Source organism: Lineus longissimus, chromosome 8 (genome assembly GCF_910592395.1).
Source record: "Lineus longissimus chromosome 8, tnLinLong1.2, whole genome shotgun sequence".
Lineage (NCBI taxonomy): Eukaryota > Metazoa > Nemertea > Pilidiophora > Heteronemertea > Lineidae > Lineus > Lineus longissimus.
In genome coordinates, this window is record NC_088315.1 from 5,071,042 (window position 1) to 5,091,651 (window position 20,610).

The following is a 20,610-nucleotide window of genomic DNA, read 5'->3' on the forward strand; positions in this document are numbered from 1 at the left end:
CAAAAGACGAAGCCCCATAAACCCGGACTTTGATTTCAACCTATAAAACTGCCACGACAATTTCATCCCTAATTAGAATCCTAAGAAAATTGACGCTAATTAGCTTAGCTTTTGATTGAACTTTAGGCTGATTAGGAAGTTGACAAAATGACATTGATTTCTGTCAAATAGGATTAAAGACATTTGCAGCTTATTTGTTGCTGATTATTCTAGTCATGGTAGTTGGATTCTGTGGGAAAATTAAGGTTTTTTATCATTATCTTCTTTAACCCCTCCAAGGGCTAGAGGACTGAAAGTTAGAAATAAGGTGCCACATATCGAAACACTGCCGCCAGCCAGAGCTAACAAAATGGCTGTATCATGAGACAATGTTGACAAAGTGCTTATTCAAAGTGCTCGGACATCACGCACGCATTGCGACAAAACGCCACTTCTGTTACATCACCATTTCAGGAAATTCATTCCTCGTATTCAATACTATCATTTACCGCAGGGACAAATAGCCATGAGATCGATCGAGGGCGATTTTGTCCTGGCGAGCCAAGTTTCGCCAACACCTTTAGAACCAAATGCGACCACATATTGTTCTTTAGATAAACGTACAACTATTTATCTCAAAAGATTTTAATAAAGTACACAGCTTGAGGAAATCAGTAATATCGCCGACCACTAAAGCACGAAAATCCCATTCGCGGGACAAAGATCGTCGAAATTCTCTTTCAGTGGAGGTGCCCTTTTTCGAGAAGTTACAAATCACGGACAAATCTACAACATCCAGAATATTTAAATGCTTTCTGTTTTGTCACCCGGTTGCAATAACTTGCCAATTTAATTGAAAACTGTGGTGTTTTTGTCCACTCAAACACAAATAACTATTGTGAAACACTGAGATCACTCAAAATGACCCATTGCAAAGGTGATATTGCGTGTTAGGAGGATTGGTACTAGGCAAGGTGAAACATTCAAGTTCTAGCACTAATGAGATTTTCAAATTGTTGGCTATATTGACTGCAACACCAGGGGTTCAAGAAAAAAACTCATATCCTGATGTCGCTTCGATATTTTGCTGAATTTTCTTGAAAAATTAATGAAAAAATCATGTTAGGGGCGTACCCAGATATTTTAAATACAAATAATGCAGTTATCAATGGAGTAATTTACGCTACTCTAAATCCTCATGTTTTCAGGAGTGTGCAGCAATAACAGAAATATGTACCGACTCAAAATACTGCAACTTGCTTGAAGTCAAGTATCAAGATGAAGTACTGTAACCAAATGTCTTCTTTGGAGACTAGCTGGAGCTCTGCGAGAGTTAAAGAATAGGACTAAGATGTTACCAATGTTACCTACATTAGTCTTGACACTGAAGACGTGGCAGTAGTGTTTCCCTGTGGCCAGGTCCTTGGTGATGTAAGCAAAGAAGTTGAGATGATCCGAATCCTGGCACGCGCAGAAGATGTTGCCGATTTCATGTTCACAGATCACTTTCTGAAAAGAGAGAAGGAGGAAATCGACATTCGAGATTGTCACACACCAGTTGTGACACTCGAGCTTCGAGGGACACATAGTGACAAGATGACCACTCAGTCTTGAATTTGAAATGACGGGACCGACAAGTAGATGATTTTGACAATGGTTGTAGGTGACAGAGGAAGACTATATCAACCTCAAACCCAGCATCAGAAGCTTTAGAAAGAAGCCATGTTCACTCAAAAATGTTATTGACCCTAAAATATCAAAAGGCAAGGTGGAGCTGGCTCCTAAAAGTCTTGGGGGAAGGGCAACAGGGACATGGAATTCAAACACGAAAGCAGTGTACGGAATTCCTCCTCTACTTCAGTTTGGAAGTTATACAGACATGAGAGTCAGCGCAGCATCTACTAATAGAGTCATTATTGTAAACATCTTCCGCATGTTTTCAAGATAATGACACAAAATGGCCCAGGGGACAGAGATCTCTAACCGTGGTGATGGGAGATCATGAAAACTAATGTATTCGAGTGATCCGTCAAAGTCACACAGATAATGCCTATGAAAACGGCATCATTACAAAATGGCCGCAAGGCTTCGCGACAATCTGTGTTGATCACCTCGGAACACAAGATAAATTATATCGTGAAGATAACGGGAGAAAACGTTGTTATTTCTGACCATCTGCAAGAACATGGCCCTCACTTCACCATTATTTTCTGTCCGTTTCGTATTGTTATTGCCTAAAGAACTGTAAGTTTGGAAGTGTTCGGCTATCGGCAACCCCCTCAGGGCACGAGGCATAAACTGTCATATCGAGGTGTTAAAAGATGATAAATCCCGCCACTGAATGCTGCTTGCTGCGATTATTATCGTAACAACGACTAAAGATTCATCGCGTTCAATTTGAGAAACGTGAATGATGTTTTTACCCGGTGAAAGAACTCTCTGTGATTTATTACACCCAACAAGATGTGTCCTGGGCAACCCCCGGGGCAATATGAGACGAAACTGTCAGAATACCACATGATGAATCCCTGTATCTTTATACCTAATTACAAAGAGTTATTTTCCCCTAAATTGGTCCCGGCATAGAAAATGCCCCGATGAAAAAATGTCTTTACCCTGAACTCAACATGAAGTCAGTTATAGTCTTCACCTGTGGGGTATCACCTGCAGGAGTTGGAGGCCAACTTGTTGGAGCTTTCAATACGGACGGCCTAGTGATAGCCTTTTGATGCGAGAAGCCATGTTTTTGATTACTGAGGTTCAAAATATAATCCTGGCCAGTGCACATGGGATCATCCATGACGAGGAAAAGACCCCAGCACAATTGCTGACAAGCAGTTTCAGCTGACACCTAAGAAAGCTTTTCGTAGACAATATTTCCATCATACGATTTCAACTTGGCTCGGGCAGATACACGGACTTCACCAGATGGTTCGAACTCGTCCAGTCCTTCAATTTCTCCCCCTTGCCCACACAAAATCACGGGAGATGCGGTCAGTTAACTTCAGATAGACGCCATTCACAGCCATTTCAACTGGGGCAGATAATTTCAAATTTCTTGCTCATTAAGTGCGGGAAATGCGTGTTATTTACGAAAATTGAATTGAGGTCCACTCGGAGGCACGAGAGCAGAAAGTGTGACTAGTTGCACGCTGGTCATTTCAGGCTGATTTTCCATGTTAGGTGACAATTTCTCATCCTTCATTTACGATGACTGCGATCCTGTATTGTCTGTCTGGTCATCTGAGGCGGTTCCTAATGGCGCCTGTGTTTATGGTCCAGCTGTTTGGGCGTTAATGACGAGGGAAAACCTCCACCATGATGCCTGACCAGTGGTCAGAGTAAGAGATGGCTGGGCCTCATAATCAATTAACTCGGGTTCTTAACACGGGAAGCAATGTGCGCTGGACCTGGACTAATTGCGTATACGCTATGATACCTCGCCACAATGAGGCTGGCGCGTAGTTTCTCGTTCTCATTACCGATCTCAGTCCGTCATCGTTGATATGAAACTCTGGCGAACGTTCGCTGTCTCTTTCCGTTAATACACCGCCATTTACATCGTTTCTAATCAAATGGTTTTGACACTTGAGTTAAACAGTGGAATGGGTGCTTTATCTTAGACTGTTGCACTATTGTTGATGCAGCACGCATCTACAAGGAAGGTATCGGACCATTGCGACTGCTTGGGACATTTTGAAATTTATTTCCACCGAAATATTTCAGTGCCCAAGGCGACGCATAAGTCATGAAATTGTCCAGGACTCGTATCTCGACACTACACGCATTAATCATGAACTTTCGCATTAACCGATGACGATTTTCTAAACATGAAATGAGGCATGCTGATCAATGTCCAGGTCATTTCATCAGAAGGCTGCAGGCCACATGACCATTCTGGTCAGAAATCACAACCTTGCACAAAAATAATCGGCCTAATGAAAAGATTGCTACTTCTAAGAACAACCTATGATCAGTTTTATGAATTTCAGATTTTTACATGTCATGAATGTCAAAACATTAATTTCATATTCAAAAGTTAATTTAATTTTCCCTGTCTATATCACGGTTACTTGACTCCACCCAACTGCCTTATTTTCAAACTTAATCTGTTTTCTATTAAACTCGAGTCCTGTTGGATCTTTTATTTTCAATTATTTGGATACAGCAAAATAAAGTTTGCTTAAAGACAACACATAGCTACACAGACTCTTCAACCTGGGCTCTTACCTTAGTTTTGGCATCGATGAATTTCACCCCTTTGAAGGTAATGGAGAGCATTATCATTGGAACTTTGGCAATCTGGTCTGTCGCTTTCTGCAAAAGAGAAGGATCAAGGAAAATTTCCACAACTCTTATCACCCATATCTCAAACCAGAACAAAAACATCCCATCTTAACCCTTTGGCCACTGGCCCCCTGGATGTCCTTTGGCTGTGGATACTAGCCCCCTGGTCCAAACTTCGTCAAAAAATAAAAAAATGTATTTATTATATCATCATCTAAACCACTGCCATCACTGCATGCTTTCATCATTGTAACTAGCACTAGCTACAACACTATCAAATACCTGTGCTAATACCTGATCAGCTGATAGGTTTCTTCTTGTCATTTTGTGGAGATTTACCGCATAAAATGCCGGAAAAATCGGGGCGAGTTTGTGGATAAACTTCCCGAGGATGTTCAGGCCATCGGCGATATGAAACACGGCTGCTCCTTGAGCAATATGTGAAGGCAACGGTATAGAGCCAGAGGATGACTTAGAAGTTAATTTTCTTATTTGTCCTTGAACCAGGACTGAAAAACATTTCCATCTTTCATTTTGAACAGCCTAGGGCCTTTTAAAGTTCACCTATTTTACCCCTCAAGGCAGAAGAGGTCTAATAATCTCTGTTTAAAAGGTCAATTAGCTGCTTTGCCTCTCAATCATGCAATCTTACTCCTAATTTCCTGTCAGCAAAGTGAACTGTCACTGCCCTATTTTCATGGGGTGTTTTTTCGCCCAAGGCTTACGTCCCTTCAGGGGCAAATCAAGATAAGACTGCGATGTTTCCATGAGGTTTCTGTGGAGGGTATGAAAACATCCTGTCTCCTCATTCAGACCAAGTTAAATGTTTCTTCTAGGTAATTAAGTTAGATCATTGCTTATGTAATCAGGCCGACCTGTCATTTTGGTGACAGATTCTTTAAATAGGTTTTAGTTGATGAAAGATTTAGATTTGTCTGCCATTGGCTTGTTCTGTAGCTTGTAGTTTGTCTAAGATTGATTAATCATGTTCAATATTGAGGCATTTTCAACAAGTTTTTTCAAGCCAAGTTGGTTTGAACTAAGGACTATCAGGTTTAAGATCGTTAGTGAGAATAAAGAGGTATTTTTCTGGCTGATGTGCTTAGACAGCCATTTCTTATGGTACCATGCAGCACTTATTTTGTAAAAGAGAACTCACTATCAAGGGTTAAAACCAAGAGGTTGAAAATCCCACGTGAAAGCAAACCTTGGATGAACTTTTCCATAAACACTAATTAGAAATCAATCCCTCCATTAGAGATTTGAACCTTAATTGCACCACACACAAGTCATTCTACGAAGTTTTCACACTTCGATGGCCGATTTTCCCAAATTAATTGCCAAGTCAGGTTCTGTGAACACGCGTCTTTCACTTCACGATCTTCAATGTCGTCTTTAATCTCGTAAAATGTGTGTGTATTTCATTAGGAGATTGCCTAACTATTGTTATTTAACATTAGGAGGAAACACGATTGTGTGCCACCAATCTTGTCTGTTACTTCTCCGCGACGTGGAATCTCAAAGTGCGATATTCAACTCTCTACCAGTAGCTTAGCAGGTTGATGTTCTTTGTAATAAGTGACAAAATCCTTGCATTGTGCCGTCGTCGGGAACGCCAGAAGATGTGGAAAAGTTCAATTGGAAGCACAGCAAAGACAGAATGGGAGTAATCAATTAAGGAGTAATTAAGAAATGGGTGGCTTTTTGTACAAATTATTACAGCTGGGGAGTTTTTCTTTGATTTGGGCAATGTATCCCTGATTTGGGGATCACGTTCTGTCATAAGAGTAACAAAGAAACTGTTTTAGTTGCACCCACCCTTTTTCTGACGAATATTGCAAAAATGTCTTGTCCCGTCTTTGATTGTGAAAACATGTAAGTAACAAGGCACTTCGCGATGCCCTCTTAACTCAAAGGCAGTTTGATAGAAGTGTCATTGCTTATGACACATGTAGATAAACTGGCTTTATTATTGATATCCCCTTCTCATATTTTTTCCATGAATGGTACATTGTGTCTCAAAGCTTTCTAGTCAAACGAATAGTTTTTTCATCCGCAAACATGATACCTGATCAACCTTTTTATGTATGACAATGCCATTTCTATTGTCAGATATCATATTCAAATATCAAAACCACAGAAATCAGATGAATGTTATTGATATGTTCTGACAAACATATATTCGCAGCTTTTTTATATTTTCGAAGTTTTTTCTATCATTGTACAAAACCTTTACAAAGCTATAAAATGATTGCTGTTTTGTTATCATTTTTGCCCGACACTTCTTGGGAGTTACTTGTGATATGTGATCTTACTGTAAGGATAAGGTTTTTGCACACTTTCTCTTTCGTACTTTCTTCCGACAGAAAGAATTCGTTAACACGCCAATACCATCACACTGTCGATAACAAAACAACTTTTTTTATGTAGAAAGTTGGAAAAGTTTTGAGACAACAGTTTGTCTGCGAAATCTGCCTGATTTCCTCCTAACAATATCAAACATACTTTGACCAAATCTGTTATTATTCTAAAACCGTTTTTATACCGTTTTTCTGATCGCATACTTTCATGAGACATTAGAAACTCTTGCCCATCTCCCAAGAAAGGATAACTTTCATATTTCAAGAGGTTTTGTCCTAATCAGTACTCTTTGTTTTTGCCATCCCAAATTCTGTGCAACTTGTTATGTCACGAGTTAGTTACACGTACATTACTTGCTATTCGGTCAAAAGGACAAATGGACAAAGTTTGGTGGAGCTTTGGAATTACATGTACATCATGAACTAATGCATGCTGCCACCTGCTAACAGTTGACTGAACTACCAGGCATGGTTTGAATCTTACAGTACATGACATCACAAATTCTAGATAGATCTGTATAACTAAATTTACCTAAATTCTAGAATACGAAAATAAAGCCAAATAAACAAAATATTTTGAATAAAATGAAATTGATCTGAGAAATGATACCCTTACAAAAATGTTGGTTTTATAATAGACTGACAAATTGAATAAAACTGAAGTAAAAACAAGACAGAGCCTGAAGCAATTATACAGTACATATAGAACCAGCAAACCAACAGGCAAGCAAAGCATTCTGATTACTGCAAACCGCAAAGTTTTCACACACATTTTATTTTCACAAATTTTGGAATAATCTCAATTCGCCAAAACAAAAATTGCTTTTATTTGAAAAGCCAAAAGAAATTGCGTATTCCACCAAATTTTAGAAGTTTCTTTCCTCTAAAATGTTAACGAATGGCAAAAATTATAAGGCGCGAAAACTTTGCAGCTGACAGAAGATGTTAATGAGGTACAAACCTGTATTCGTTCCCAGTATCGTTGCTTCAGGAGAGAAGAGGCAGAGCCCACATTAGAACAAGGTGAGGTTTTTATTTTTTTTATTTGAGAATTTCATCTCTGATTGTCAAGCATGTTACTACACAGGATAGAAACCAGAACAGATGATCATTTATTTACAACCAATTCATGTTAATACACTATAAAAGAGACTCCACTACCACAAAACTGGTCGGACACCTTCAGTCCACTAGTGTGACATTCAAATTGATCATCACCAAAAGTTAACAAACAAGAAGGAATGGAGTTAGCAAATGCATTTCTTGTCAACAACAACCCCAATCAATTTGCAGCTACAGAGGTAGATTCTTGAAGATCGAGAAACTGATTTTCTGGAATTGGCTTCCGATTTTATGCTCGTGTATGATCATTCCTTCAAGTTTGTGAAAGCAACCCAGTTAGATGAAAAAAATAACCAAGTTAGCTTGTATTAGACGTCCAGAGCAAGTTGTTATGCTTCATGACACCGGGGGGCAGCACCATCTAGACGTACCTTCATTTTTACTATTGACTCTTTGGTCGAATCAAGACCTTGCAGATCTCGAATTAGAGTCGAACCTAGGTACTGGAAGAGAAAGGTGATAGGCCAATTAGAACCTGAGAAAGCAGCAAGATGAAGAGCTCAAACGTTTCATATGAGGAGGGAGCTGGCCTTTTTACTGTTTGGCAAACCCCAGAGAAGGCAGAAATCTTTTGTACGAGCGGAATCAACAATGGTGCCATCTGTTAGAAGATGGCTCAACTAGTCACAATCTGTGTTGATACTCCTGAAAGAGGTTTCCCTCAAGTTCTTATCAGCAACTTACATGAGCAACATAATTACAGCACCCCTTGATAAGCACCTCTGGCCGATGGCGCCACGCATGGACTTCATCGTTTGCCTCTGTCATTGTCTCTATCGGAGGTCGAAGGTCAATCCCGGAATAACTCACACGATTTGACTAAATGAATAGAAAAGAATATAGATGACATCTTGAGACAAAGGCACATCACAGGGAATAAGCTTCATCTGATGATAGCAAAGTCAATTCATTTCTTGACAGAGTCAGAGTCATTATGAACATGATGATGAGTCTACCTCATGAAAACCAAACGTACCCTCCGAATGACCTGATCCTCGTGACGGGACCGCCGTTTCTCCCTCCTTATTGAACTCGTCCCCATGTTTATACTACTACTGCTCCCAGTCGACACACTAGACACACTGCCATGAGTCCCGTTAGAACTTGGTTCCACTGTCGATTTCACATTTGTATAATCTTTGAATAGATTAATATCTTTTATTGGCGAATCTTTTACATCTGTTTGTTTCGACTCTAAGTTATCACCAAAAGAGAACACTTCGTCAGTACTTGGGCCTACACTGACTGGGCTGAGGTTCCACGTCTGAAAGATAGAGGGCACAGATATAGTATTGTAAGCCAGACTGATATGTGACTGCAAATGAGGGACAGGAGGTCTTAATATTATCAAAGATCTTTGCCCCCATCTCGGGATCATCGAGAAGGACCCCCAAACTAAATGACGTTTTCATCTTGTATAGACCATTGAGTTTCTAACCCATTTTAGGGCCTGATCAACAATTTCACCCTGGAGAATGACTGAGAATCTTGCCTTATCTTTTGTATTGAAGGCAGGCTTTCCAACTTACTGAGCAGCCTGCCCTGGACAGTGCCTGGCAGAGGCCTTGGAAAGTGTGTGCATTGCAAGAAAAACAGTAAGGCAGGTTTGACAAATAGACCTGCCTCAGGCTGACAGTGGGGTTTGAACCTAAGGCCCTACTAGCATAGTTCAAGCCATTTGTCCACAGCAGCTCCTAAATTACTCATGTAGGTAACATCTCGATGAATTGAAACTGATGCGTTGAAAACGGAAAAGAACAATCAAGCAACAGTCCATGCAAGCATGCATTAAGACATTTGGAGTCGTGGAAAGACTAACAGTTACCAAATAGAAATGACATGCAGTTCAGCTGGAGGAGATCTTCTTCACCTTTACTCCGTACTTAGAGGGGTTATTCACCACGGAATATTCCTCCTCCAAGGTGGGATAAGATTTTTTGCATGCCACGACAGTTCAGTGCCAATTGGGTTTATTGAGGGTAAATACACTCAGACAAGAAAGAGGCACAGCTTGGGAAGGGATGTGACCACAAGTATTAGGAAGATATAAACAAACCATCATACAGCTACTGATCATGATCATTAAAAAAGGTATTTCACTTATTTGAAGGCCACATTCCAACCAGTGAAAGAAAGAAAGTGAGAAGACAGTTTCCATAGCAACAATATGTTAATAACACAGTGACCAAGTCAGTAACCATAGCGACAATATGTTAACAACATGGCAACCAGGTTAGTAACCATTACCTCAGACAAAGTAGAATGTGAAGCTGTGTATGATGATTTTGAACAGGATCGCGACTGAAATAGACGGAGGGGATAAAATTCGCAAAATATTCAAACAGCAAACAAGCGCCAACGCGGTTGATAGTTTGTATGTGTGTTTGAGCGTGCCGAAGCTGTGTCCGGAGAAAAATGTGTGTAAAATGTATCATGGGTGTGCACGGTCAGGAAAGAATTCTTGGTGGACTTTCTATTCACCAGTTTTATAGTAAATTTTCTTGTCATTTGAAGAGAAAATATAGTGTGTTCAAGTATCCATTCTTGGTGTATTGTCGAGAAGGAAATTGTAGTATTAGTCACAAAAAGAGCAAATTAATGAGTCACCAAAGCCCACTACTGTTTACATCACAACATTGATTTCAGGATTAAAAGCTAAATGAAAATCTTACAGAAATATAGCAAATTAATTGTACTGAACTAAAATTGAGATTGAAATTGATTGCTCCCCACAAGTCTGTTCACTTCGAAGCAAAACGTAGAATCTAAGTTATTCATGAAAATAGTTCATGAAAATTGAGCGATTTACAGTTCTTGAAGCTATAACCTTGGGAATACATGAGGCACACAACTTACCAGATTTGAGAAATCAAGACTTTCTAGTGTTTCTTTGTTCTTTTCTGAGCCTTTGTTCCCCAACGATGCCAAGATCCGCTTTCTGTGTCCTAATGTTGTGATGTCTAAAACCTGGAATCGGAATAGAATTAAAGTAAGAATGGCGCAGCCTACATGGTGCTCTTCATCATTACAATTATCAAAATGGGACCCTACCACGCTTGCAGCTTTTACTTCCAAGGTCAAGCCAAAGTGATACCCTCCTCAGGGAGAGCAGAGGCTTAGAAGAAGAAGAGATGCCTTACAAGTAGCCCCAGACACCATCTATTGAGCATAGTTCTGCTAATACTTCCTCTACAATATCGCTTCAGGCTCTCAGTGAAAAGGCAATGCAGGCCCGGCATAACTTACTGTAGTGAGTTCCAACTCCCACATCTTATGGACTTTCTCCATACTGCAGAAGTCATGGTCAATGAATGTGGAGAGATAGGAAGTGAGGTGGAGAGTCTTCAGCCAGGCTTCAACTGATTCAGGCAAGTTATTTACGTCTGAAAAAGCAGCACAAAATCTTTAGTTCTACATGTACAAGAGCCAATTACTAGACATCCTGAACCTCATGGTTGCACACTCATTGCAAACATTGCTGAGATGCAATAAATCGAAAATCTCCTCACCTATAGATTTGAGCTGAGGTAGTTTCTTTGTTGCATCTACGATCCGACACCGATGGTCGTCGTTATAAATCCCCATCTCGAACAGATCTGCCTCTTCCAGCACATTGCTGCCCATGAAGTCCATGTCGTCGAAGCCATTTGCCACGAGGATGTTCTCGTACTGTCCAAGTCCTCGCCCCTCAAGCCACTCACCTACACTTTGGACTTTGCCAGTTGCTGAAATTTAGATAGTGTGTGGTGAGATCTGATGTAATGCTCTCTTCATTATCATGTTTTACAAATTTTCAATATCTTTTTCAAAATTTTCCAAAATTTCATGTTTTTGGTGGTCAAACCCGCCAACTGGTAGTGTGCTTTATGACAGCCTTGGCTCCAACAACAATGTTTTTTTATAATGATTCTAGTTGAACTCCAAGATTCAAGCCAGTTACCAAAAGGTTGTGCCTCTTCTTTCACCCGGAAAAACTTTGTGCGGGTAATAATTGCAGCTTTTGAAGCACGGTAGTACAAGGACAACACAGTCACACACACAACAAGCAGTGATTGTGAATGCAGTGCATGACTCAAACTTCCACAAACGGTGACAAATACACATTATGGCGACATCATCAGGATTAGTTTACCGACTACCATAAAGATGGCATCACAGATATCGTGCAGCCAGTTATCAGTCAACAAGAATGAACCTTCTGCATGACATGAAAAACGTTTCTAGCAATGTTTTACAATGACTTATGAGATTGAATCATGATGAAAGTTGCATGTGTCATTTAGTAATTGGAAAATCAGGAACCAAACACTAAAACCAAAATCACAAAGCAAGTAGAATTTCCAACAAACCAAGATAAGGGGTTAGTTCATTGTTATGATAGATATACCTGAGATTAGTTTGGCAAACTCCGCCTCAAAATCTTTCATGAACATGGATTCACGCGTTATCCTGCCACCGAATGTAGCCATTATATCGGCAATCTGATAAGATAGAAGCATAAAGTTTGTTAATAGGGGGCGCCAGAGCAAAGTTATTCCCTGCCTTCCTGGAGGGTTTGGTATTATTTGCCTAGAAAAGCTCTCGTCACATGTTGCACAGTCTCCAACATCTGGCATGCTATAGAGCTGAGGTCAGCATTTCATTTGGCGTCTCAGCTATGGTCAGAAATATATTAAGAATAAGAAGAAAGGAGAATCTTGAGGGCTCCGAACTTGTCACCTGGACTAGTCCGGCCAGATATTTGGGGTCAATTGGTTAGTTAGGATCGACAGGCTGGGTGCAAAGGAGCTTCTGGACTAGTCCACCAGGAGGCACTGCAAAGCCGTTGACTTCTGTGAGAAGTGCGGCAAGAAGTGGTTACGTTGTTATACATGGTCACAGGCGAGTCGAGTTTGAGAGCTTGAAGATTCTTAACAGACAGAGTAAAGAGAAGATTTTTTGCTTTTTCATCCAAAAGATAGATTTCAGAGTTGAAGAGATGAAGAGATGAAGAGGAAAAAGTTAAAGATCTTTTCGCAGATACAAAGAGTTGGGAGTTTGAAAGTAAATCAGTCAACAAATGTATGGGATTTCACTTTTTCTTTTTTTAAATTGTAACGTTATTTTGTTTGAAATGATCTTCTACATTTGTTACTATAAAGATCTGGTCATTTTATAAAATTCTAAAAGATACAAGCAGACAGATTCAAGCGGAATCCATGCTTTCTAATATTGACTTCTTAAAGCACTAAAGGGTTCATGCTAAAATTCAAAGATATCAAAATAATCAAAATGAAATACCCTAAGGCTCAGGCAATCATAGAAGTCCAAAAATAAATGCAAATATGACTGATGATGGTGGATTGGAAGGAAATGTGGTCTCTCATGTTTGCAGTTTTTATGTTTTGGCAGGGTGTGGTCTTGAAGAGTTTGTGATGGACAAGGACAACAGAGTGAAGACTGAAGCAGTGTAGAGTGAAGCGACATAGATGACAAAGGCTGAGAGATGCACGTTGGAAAAGAACCCTCGAGGAAAACGTCTATCGCACATAACTTTGCAACATTTCTTTCATTGGTCACTGAGCTCGATGACTACCAGTCCAACTGCATATAGACTACATCACTGGATGGCAAAACGATGATTCTATCAACATATTGCCATCCTCATCATAGTTTTGCAGTTCATGGTCACTAGTTTGCTGTCCAGGGCCTTCCAAGGGCCAACAGGCAGATTGAGCCACCGGGCTTTGGTGATTTGCTCCATGCAGATTTTCCTGCATCTCATTTTAAGGATGACATTGACAAGAAGAAGGATTTGAATGTTTCTGCGTCTCTCAGCCTGACGAAGTGGAAGCTGCATGTGGCCATGTACATGTGCAATGGGTCAAATGACACAACAGAGAAAGCCTGAAATTCAATGAGGATGTGATTAATTACTGCGTTAAAAACAGATCTTCCTGATTGCGGACAATACTGAGAGCTGTAGTCCTCTGACGATGGCTTCCTTCTAAATCAAGTCAAATCACTGAATGTGTTATGCATGCACTGTGTTCTTCAGTGCAAGACAGCACAGCATGATATGTTTCCCAGGGTTTTGAGTTTGAACCAACTGTGGCATGTGACAGCCTTTGGGACTTCTCCCGGACTCTTCCTGCGATGAGGACACTGTGATTCTGAATTCTAAACGTTGTCCCTATACAAAAGTTTCCTAAATGCCGAGGGGCCACAACCCATCCCATGACCAGCCAGACCTGCCAGATGGATTATAACCGATGCGACTTTCAGTTCAGTCCTTAACCAGGAAGATATTCTAGTTAGCCGACGAGCAAGATGACTCCCTATAGGATCTCGAGAATTGCGCAGCTTCAAGTACCTTTCTTTCTCATCAACGTCGTCATCTGTGTCTCAAAGATTTCCACGTCACCGTAGTACGACGTGCTCATCCGACCACCGAAACTAGTCACTATGTCTGAAATCTGAAGTTTCGGAAGGAATGGGTTAATAAGGTGAGGGGAGCAGAAGGGCACAGTTCTGTCCATAAGAAATCCTGGTCTGCAGTGCTGAACACTTCATTCCACGAGTGCTTCAAAAGCAACCACAATGTGAAATTCGTGGACTGAGATCCTAACAGCGTCAGCTAATTGCAAGGGTGCATATAACAGCTGAAAAAAAGCTGTGAATAGAAATAGTCAAGTGGATGAATGGACAGATAATGTTTGGCAAATAGTTCTTTATGATACTGTTGACATACTTATGCATTCAATCAGGCAGCATCCTGACATATCAGGCCATTTCACTCGATACATACTTACTCTCTCATGCGTAAGGAGGAGTCATGTTGTAGGCCCTGCTTGCAAGAGGATGATCTGGCAGGTACTATCGCAACCAGCGTAGAGGACAATTTATTTACAATTTGAGGTATTCTTACTGGGAGAAGCTAGAGCTCACAGTGTATCTTTATGTCAGTGAAGCAATAAACAATACCAACCTCGGCCCAATCATCACTATCATCCTGGCCCTGAACACCACCAATCATCGTCCGTCGCTGATCCCGTCGTGCTGCATTACTCCCAGAATCCTCTGCCCCATTCACCAATCCCCGCTCAGCACTCCGTCGATCTGACCCCTCGCTATCACTCCGCGAGGAGGTACTACGACGATTCTGACGATGCATTTTAATATCCGACACAATTTCGTCTAAGTCTTTGAAAACTGGCGTAAGACCCTCCTCGTTTTCTAGAAGGGGATCAAAGTGGGGAGGAATGGAAGACATGGAAGCACGTTTTGGTCTCGAGTTGCCAACGATCACAATGTTGTCATATATTGCAGATATCGCTCTTCTTTGCCCTCCTGCATTGGCCCCTTTGATTAAACCTGTAAAGACAAAATGAAATTTTGTAAAGAGTAAATCTCACATGCTAAATGTCTTGAATACTATTTCAATCAGAAGACTTCGGGAAAATCAGCTGAGCTCCATGAATGAATCCATCACTTTACAATTTTAGGAAACAAAATCTCCAGCCAATGTCTTAAAACTTGTTATTTCATCCATATAAGCTTACTGATAACATTGAAGTACAGGCGAACAATGGCCGTCAAATACTTTATAAGATATCAAATCATGTCAATGACCATGAAGTCTGGTATTTGTCCTACAGTTTCATGCAATCACTATAAAATCATACTGTAATATACAGGCCGTTAGTAGTCAAAGCCATGGAAACAAAATGCAGTATTCTAATTCAAGAGATGAGATTTTCATAGTTGGGAAATGTCAAACACTAAACTTTTTTCTTAACAGTGAAGTGAAGTTAACCTAATTTTTCAAAATTTCAAAGTTCGACATCCAGCGGAGTTATTGATCTTTCCATTGCTGCTGTCATATTAAATTGTTTTGAAGTGGAACTGTCGCAAAATTGGTCACATCCTTGCTAGCACTGTAGACTGAACTTGGCTTCATCCTAACCAGTCATGGCTATACAGTCGAAGACAATTCCCCAAACCTCAGCGATGCAGCTCGGACACATACATTTACCAAGGACAGAAAACTTAATAAACAGTGCGAAAAAACTATCATGGGAAACATAGCAAATGTAATGGACACACCAAATGACTTGGGGAAATTGAAGCTAGTCTGCCACAAAATAGCACTCTTAGAAAAATTTACAAATTACATACTCCAAGACCCACCACCAGGGACCAATTTTTGGTAATTTAGACGACTTCCTTAATTCAATAATATGGTTGGAGGTAGTGGGCAGGATGTAAGCTTTTTATGGGGCCATAATTTAAAGTCTTTAACTCTTCATGGAACAACTTTCCAGTTCGAAAACTGCCAAAAAATATGAATGAGAATGTTGTTGAAAAATTTAAGAAAAGATATGACACACCATGCAAGATAAACAACAAAATGGAATAATCGAATATACGGGTCAAAGCATGACAGGAAGTGATTAGTAACTCGTATCATGCTGTTAATTAACAACTAATTTCTACTTAATAAATGATTTTACTTTGAATACATTCTTTTTTTCACGATGGACAACTACAGAGTTCTTATCTAAACAATTTCACTAAGTCGTATCATTTCAGAGTTTCAAAATCAAACCCAAACCACAATCGATATGATGTGCTATCAGTCCCCAAATTCAGCCAAGCAGACTGGGTTATGAAAAGATAAAGAAATAAGGACAGAAAACCTATTCAAACTAAAAATCATGGGGTAGATGATGAAATCAGATAATATATCCCTCAACGTTTTAATCAGTTTCAAAGTGTTTTAAAGGAACGTAATACTAACAGTTCCAGTAAAGTGCATTGCACGAGGACACAAGGAAAGATTGAGAGTTTGTGATATCTGAGTTCAACAAGAGAAGGATGGGGTAAATCCAAAGGCTGATAAAACCATTCCATGGCTTATAATTCTAACACTAAATAGACAAAGCAAACTGGCCCCAAAGAGAAAGAAGAGGAAGCACAGCAGCTCCCCTGTCTCCTTTGGTGAAATCAAACTCTGTGACAATCAGGCCTTGATACCCTGAGGCTACTACATGTAGCATCATGGTTGCAGGACATTTGCAGTCACAGAGTTTGATCCTTAGGCTTATGAAACATCAAGCACAAATATAACACAGCAACAACAAGAACCCCTGAGACCATCCATCAGACAACAATGGAACCACACTACAGTCCTGTTCAAGAGCAATGTCACTGTCCTCAACACCCTTGCTGAAACACTTCCTAGGCTTTAGGTCATTTTTCCTTGTGAGCAAGGAGGATAGTTGACACAGGAATGCTAGCACATGTAGCCCAAATCATCCGCTAACAAGAGATTTTTGTTGCTGCTACTCGCGGTCATGATCACACGCAACAAAAATCGCTCGTATAAGGGTTACTTAAGGCAGGAGCTACTCATGCCCAGGACTGTTGTTCCGTCCACAGTAACCTAATGTTACAACTTGGTGAGTATATTTTCAATGGATGGTCCCTTGTTTACAATCAACTTACTTATACTGCTTCCGTCCACTGCAGCAGGTAAAACAAATATGAAATGTTGTTAATCCACTGACAAGCATAACCCCGATTATCAACACAGAAACATCGATACCGGCCACTATATAAAACTCTTCGTCCTCATAAAACGAGGTCACAATCATCACGAATTGAGGACTGAATCTGTCATCATGAAAAGCAATTTTGGCAGCATTAAAAAAATCATCACCAAGTACGAGTCAGTAGCTATTTCCTACATCTGTGGGCCCTAGATTCACTTTATACAAGTACTCCACAGCTATTTGACAAAGGCGCAGTCCCTAACACCACAAAAACTTGCAATCGGTCTTTCATAAGATATCCAATGAACTCCCAACATCCACACATACACCATTCAAAATGTAATACAGGACTAAAACACATGTATTATCATACTAGCTGTCTGTACACAGGTTATGATGTAAAATTACACAACATGATGTACAAAATTATTCAAAATTAGTTTATTGGTGATTCAGCTTAAGTATAATGACAAGTTACACAATTAGCGATCAAACGACAAATTTTTTTTTGTACTTCATCATATTTTGAATAATGTATTGTTTGAGGACCTAGGGTGCATTTTGAGACACTGAACACCCAAATAGGGTCAAAACCCGTCCGATCATGCTTCTGAGAATCTCCAGGTCGACCAATGATCCGATCAGGCCACAATCCAAATGCAGAACATGGCAAACGCTTTCCGAATTCCTACCACACAATGATGATTGCTTATTACCATCAACCATTTATACCACTGTTGTATTAATAATGACATACAAGTTTCCTTGGAAATCTGCCATCTTTATAGAAATACATGGAAATCCAGACATCATCAAAACTGTTGCCCTATCCCAACTTCAGTGGAGAGGCCGATATCATACTCTCCAGTTCTCCATAATTTGGGCATATTCATAGATATGTCCCAAGTAGTATTTTATATCTATTAACTTAATGACAAACAAAGCACAATTTGTCATTAATGATCTGTTAATTGCTTATGCATACAAAATGTGGCACCCCCAAAGTCAAGTTGAGAATTTCTGTATCTAGCATTTTATGCATGATAGTACTCTGGCACCAGGAGGCAGAACTTGGCAATCTTGGAGCCTTGTGTGTCAAGATGAAAACTGCGGGTCACAACACAAGTTGGAAAGTGTGAAAACATACAAACCATCAACTTCATTCACATCAACTTTTCATTTAGAAAGGATACATAGCAGCAAGCTCTCATGCTTCATCATACAACAATCATTCCAATCATACACCAAGAAAAAGGAACCTATTTTCAAACACTCTTGACTCAAATATTGCTATTAAAAACCGTCCACATTCTATTGCACAGAATGCAACAAAGAACCTCAGAATATTTTTATCATTCAAACAAAAATGAACGCCACCTACCTAGGAATGGTTCTTTCTCGGTCGGCTTCACCTCCTCTACGACCGGTTTCTGTTCTCCGTCGCTGCTGTCCGACCCCGCATCCTCATCATCCAGATCATCACAGCTATTCTCCGTTGAATCCACAGGTTTCTCCTCATCCTGGAGTGTCGCCGTGGTAACACTTGACGCCTTAATTTCATCTAATCGCGGGTATAACAACTCTGCTTCCACTGACGTTTCCATATCTCTTGATCGACGCTTATCCTGAGTGGAAAATTGCAAATTAGGAAAATTTTGCCGACTATAGAAATGCAAGTGAGAGGTTGAAGTGTATCTGCTGCATTAAGTATCAGATAGAGATGTCAAAGTACCACTCAAAAGGCACCAATATGAAATAATCAAATTTTCTCGCAAAAGTTATTGCATGAACATATGTGCGTGAAGCATCAGACAGTGGAATTCAAGGACTGGCACTAAACAACCATTTGCATGTCTGATATCTTTGCGAAATGATCAATTTCCTGGTGTGAATGCTCAGGGCAAAAAATAGGCACCATGACCCACCAGTGTTTGACCCTTTTACGCATTCGGACCGTAGAGGTGTAGTCTGTAATGACTAAGCTGAACCACATGGGAGTAAGATGGGCCTTGCCTAATTTTTTGCCAACAGATAACTTGTAGTTTCATTGAATCACAACATAGAAAATTTACTACAAAATAGACCAACCGCTTGCTGAATTCTCAAGAGCAAAATGTTTAAAGACCTTATCTTTCCAGATTACAGCAGGAAATATGGACACTTTGAGCAAGAATTGCTCACAAATGTCTAAGTATTTCACCGCCTAAATGAATTGGCACGTCCTTAACATAGAAATCATCGAATTAATTGAGTTCTATCATGTCAGTAACTGATAACGTTACGTTTCGGTAATCTAACATCCTGTCATGCCTATCCTTAAGGAAGTACATGTACAATCTTGATTTGAGACAATAACTTCTGAGTTTTTCTCTGTGAAGACAAGCAACATACATGTACTGTTCTGTCCATAAGTAACATTGCTTGAAACATGCAGCATGCCTCGCACAGCACTACATTCGAGAAACTCATCAGACACTTAAGAATTGCACCATTACTCAAGAGTGGCAGGCTGCCTTCTCACGCTCTTGATCCGACCCGTCAAGAGCTTTCAAACGATTGCTGTATCAATAACTTTTGGGGCAGTGGAATTAGCCCGTAAGGGTTAACCAAATACAATCAACATCATCTCTAATTAACTAAACTGACTTATTTCCTGTAACTGTTTCTCAGTTATCAATATCTTATCTCTCAAAAGCAGACAGGCCTTGTTTCCGGGTCAAAGGTAGTTGTGAAAATGTCTAATTAGTTCTCTGAAATTCGAATGCACTTGGAGAATTCTGACCTCAGACATGTCAGAAAGAGTGGTGCAGTTCTCCTGGATCAAATCCATGAGGTAATGGGTTCAATTCCTACACTGACCCTGCAAAATGCCACCTTTGTTGATTGTTTAGGACAATCCCAAATGATTCAACATCCCACTGACCAAGAGAGACTTGTTGCCTCATAACAGGTGATGCTTCCACAGAAACTGCAACCAATGCTACCCCCACATGCAAGAAAACTTCCACCACATGTAATACCTTCCCTTGCCTTTACCAGGGGAGTAACGACTTTGGCAGGTGCCTTGGTCCTCTCCCCTCCCCCTCCCCTCACGTAATGCAACGTATTCCCCTTCCCTACACCGTCCCTAATAAGCTATGTGAGTTCCCAGTTCTCAAGCTAATACCGTATTGATGATTGTGCCATTGCGCTCCGGAGAGATACTACAAAGGTAACAACAACTATTGACCACATGCGAGAAACCCTGCCACCTATTGTCAAAAGCAAGAACCAGGGTTCTCATGCTGGGGCTATTAAGAGCAGAGAAGCATCAGGTGTGTTAGGCACCT

The 20,610-nt window shown here is 40.2% G+C and overlaps 1 protein-coding gene across 10 annotated transcripts in view; it reads right to left on the reverse strand.

Annotated features, from left to right (window-relative positions):
• The window catches only part of LOC135492891 (ankyrin repeat and SAM domain-containing protein 1A-like), a 79,722-nt gene that overhangs the window by 19,931 nt on the left and 39,181 nt on the right, over positions 1-20,610 (reverse strand). For 6 of the 10 annotated variants that reach the window (XM_064779585.1, XM_064779589.1, XM_064779582.1 and 3 more), the window contains 14 exons: positions 18,663-18,906; positions 17,235-17,252; positions 14,716-15,101; positions 14,101-14,203; positions 11,258-11,473; positions 10,995-11,131; positions 10,605-10,715; positions 9,996-10,049; positions 8,725-9,012; positions 8,433-8,567; positions 8,120-8,191; positions 7,588-7,611; positions 4,210-4,296; positions 1,351-1,488 (listed from right to left, as the gene is read on the reverse strand). In XM_064779585.1, the coding sequence (XP_064635655.1) occupies positions 1,351-1,488; positions 4,210-4,296; positions 7,588-7,611; positions 8,120-8,191; positions 8,433-8,567; positions 8,725-9,012; positions 9,996-10,049; positions 10,605-10,715; positions 10,995-11,131; positions 11,258-11,473; positions 14,101-14,203; positions 14,716-15,101; positions 17,235-17,252; positions 18,663-18,906 (2,013 nt within the window). Of the gene's footprint in view, positions 1-1,350; positions 1,489-4,209; positions 4,297-7,587; positions 7,612-8,119; positions 8,192-8,432; positions 8,568-8,724; positions 9,013-9,995; positions 10,050-10,604; positions 10,716-10,994; positions 11,132-11,257; positions 11,474-12,135; positions 12,230-14,100; positions 14,204-14,715; positions 15,102-17,234; positions 17,253-18,662; positions 18,907-20,610 lie in introns of all 10 variants that reach the window. The other 4 variants (XM_064779583.1, XM_064779584.1, XM_064779588.1 and 1 more) reach the window with 4 other exon arrangements.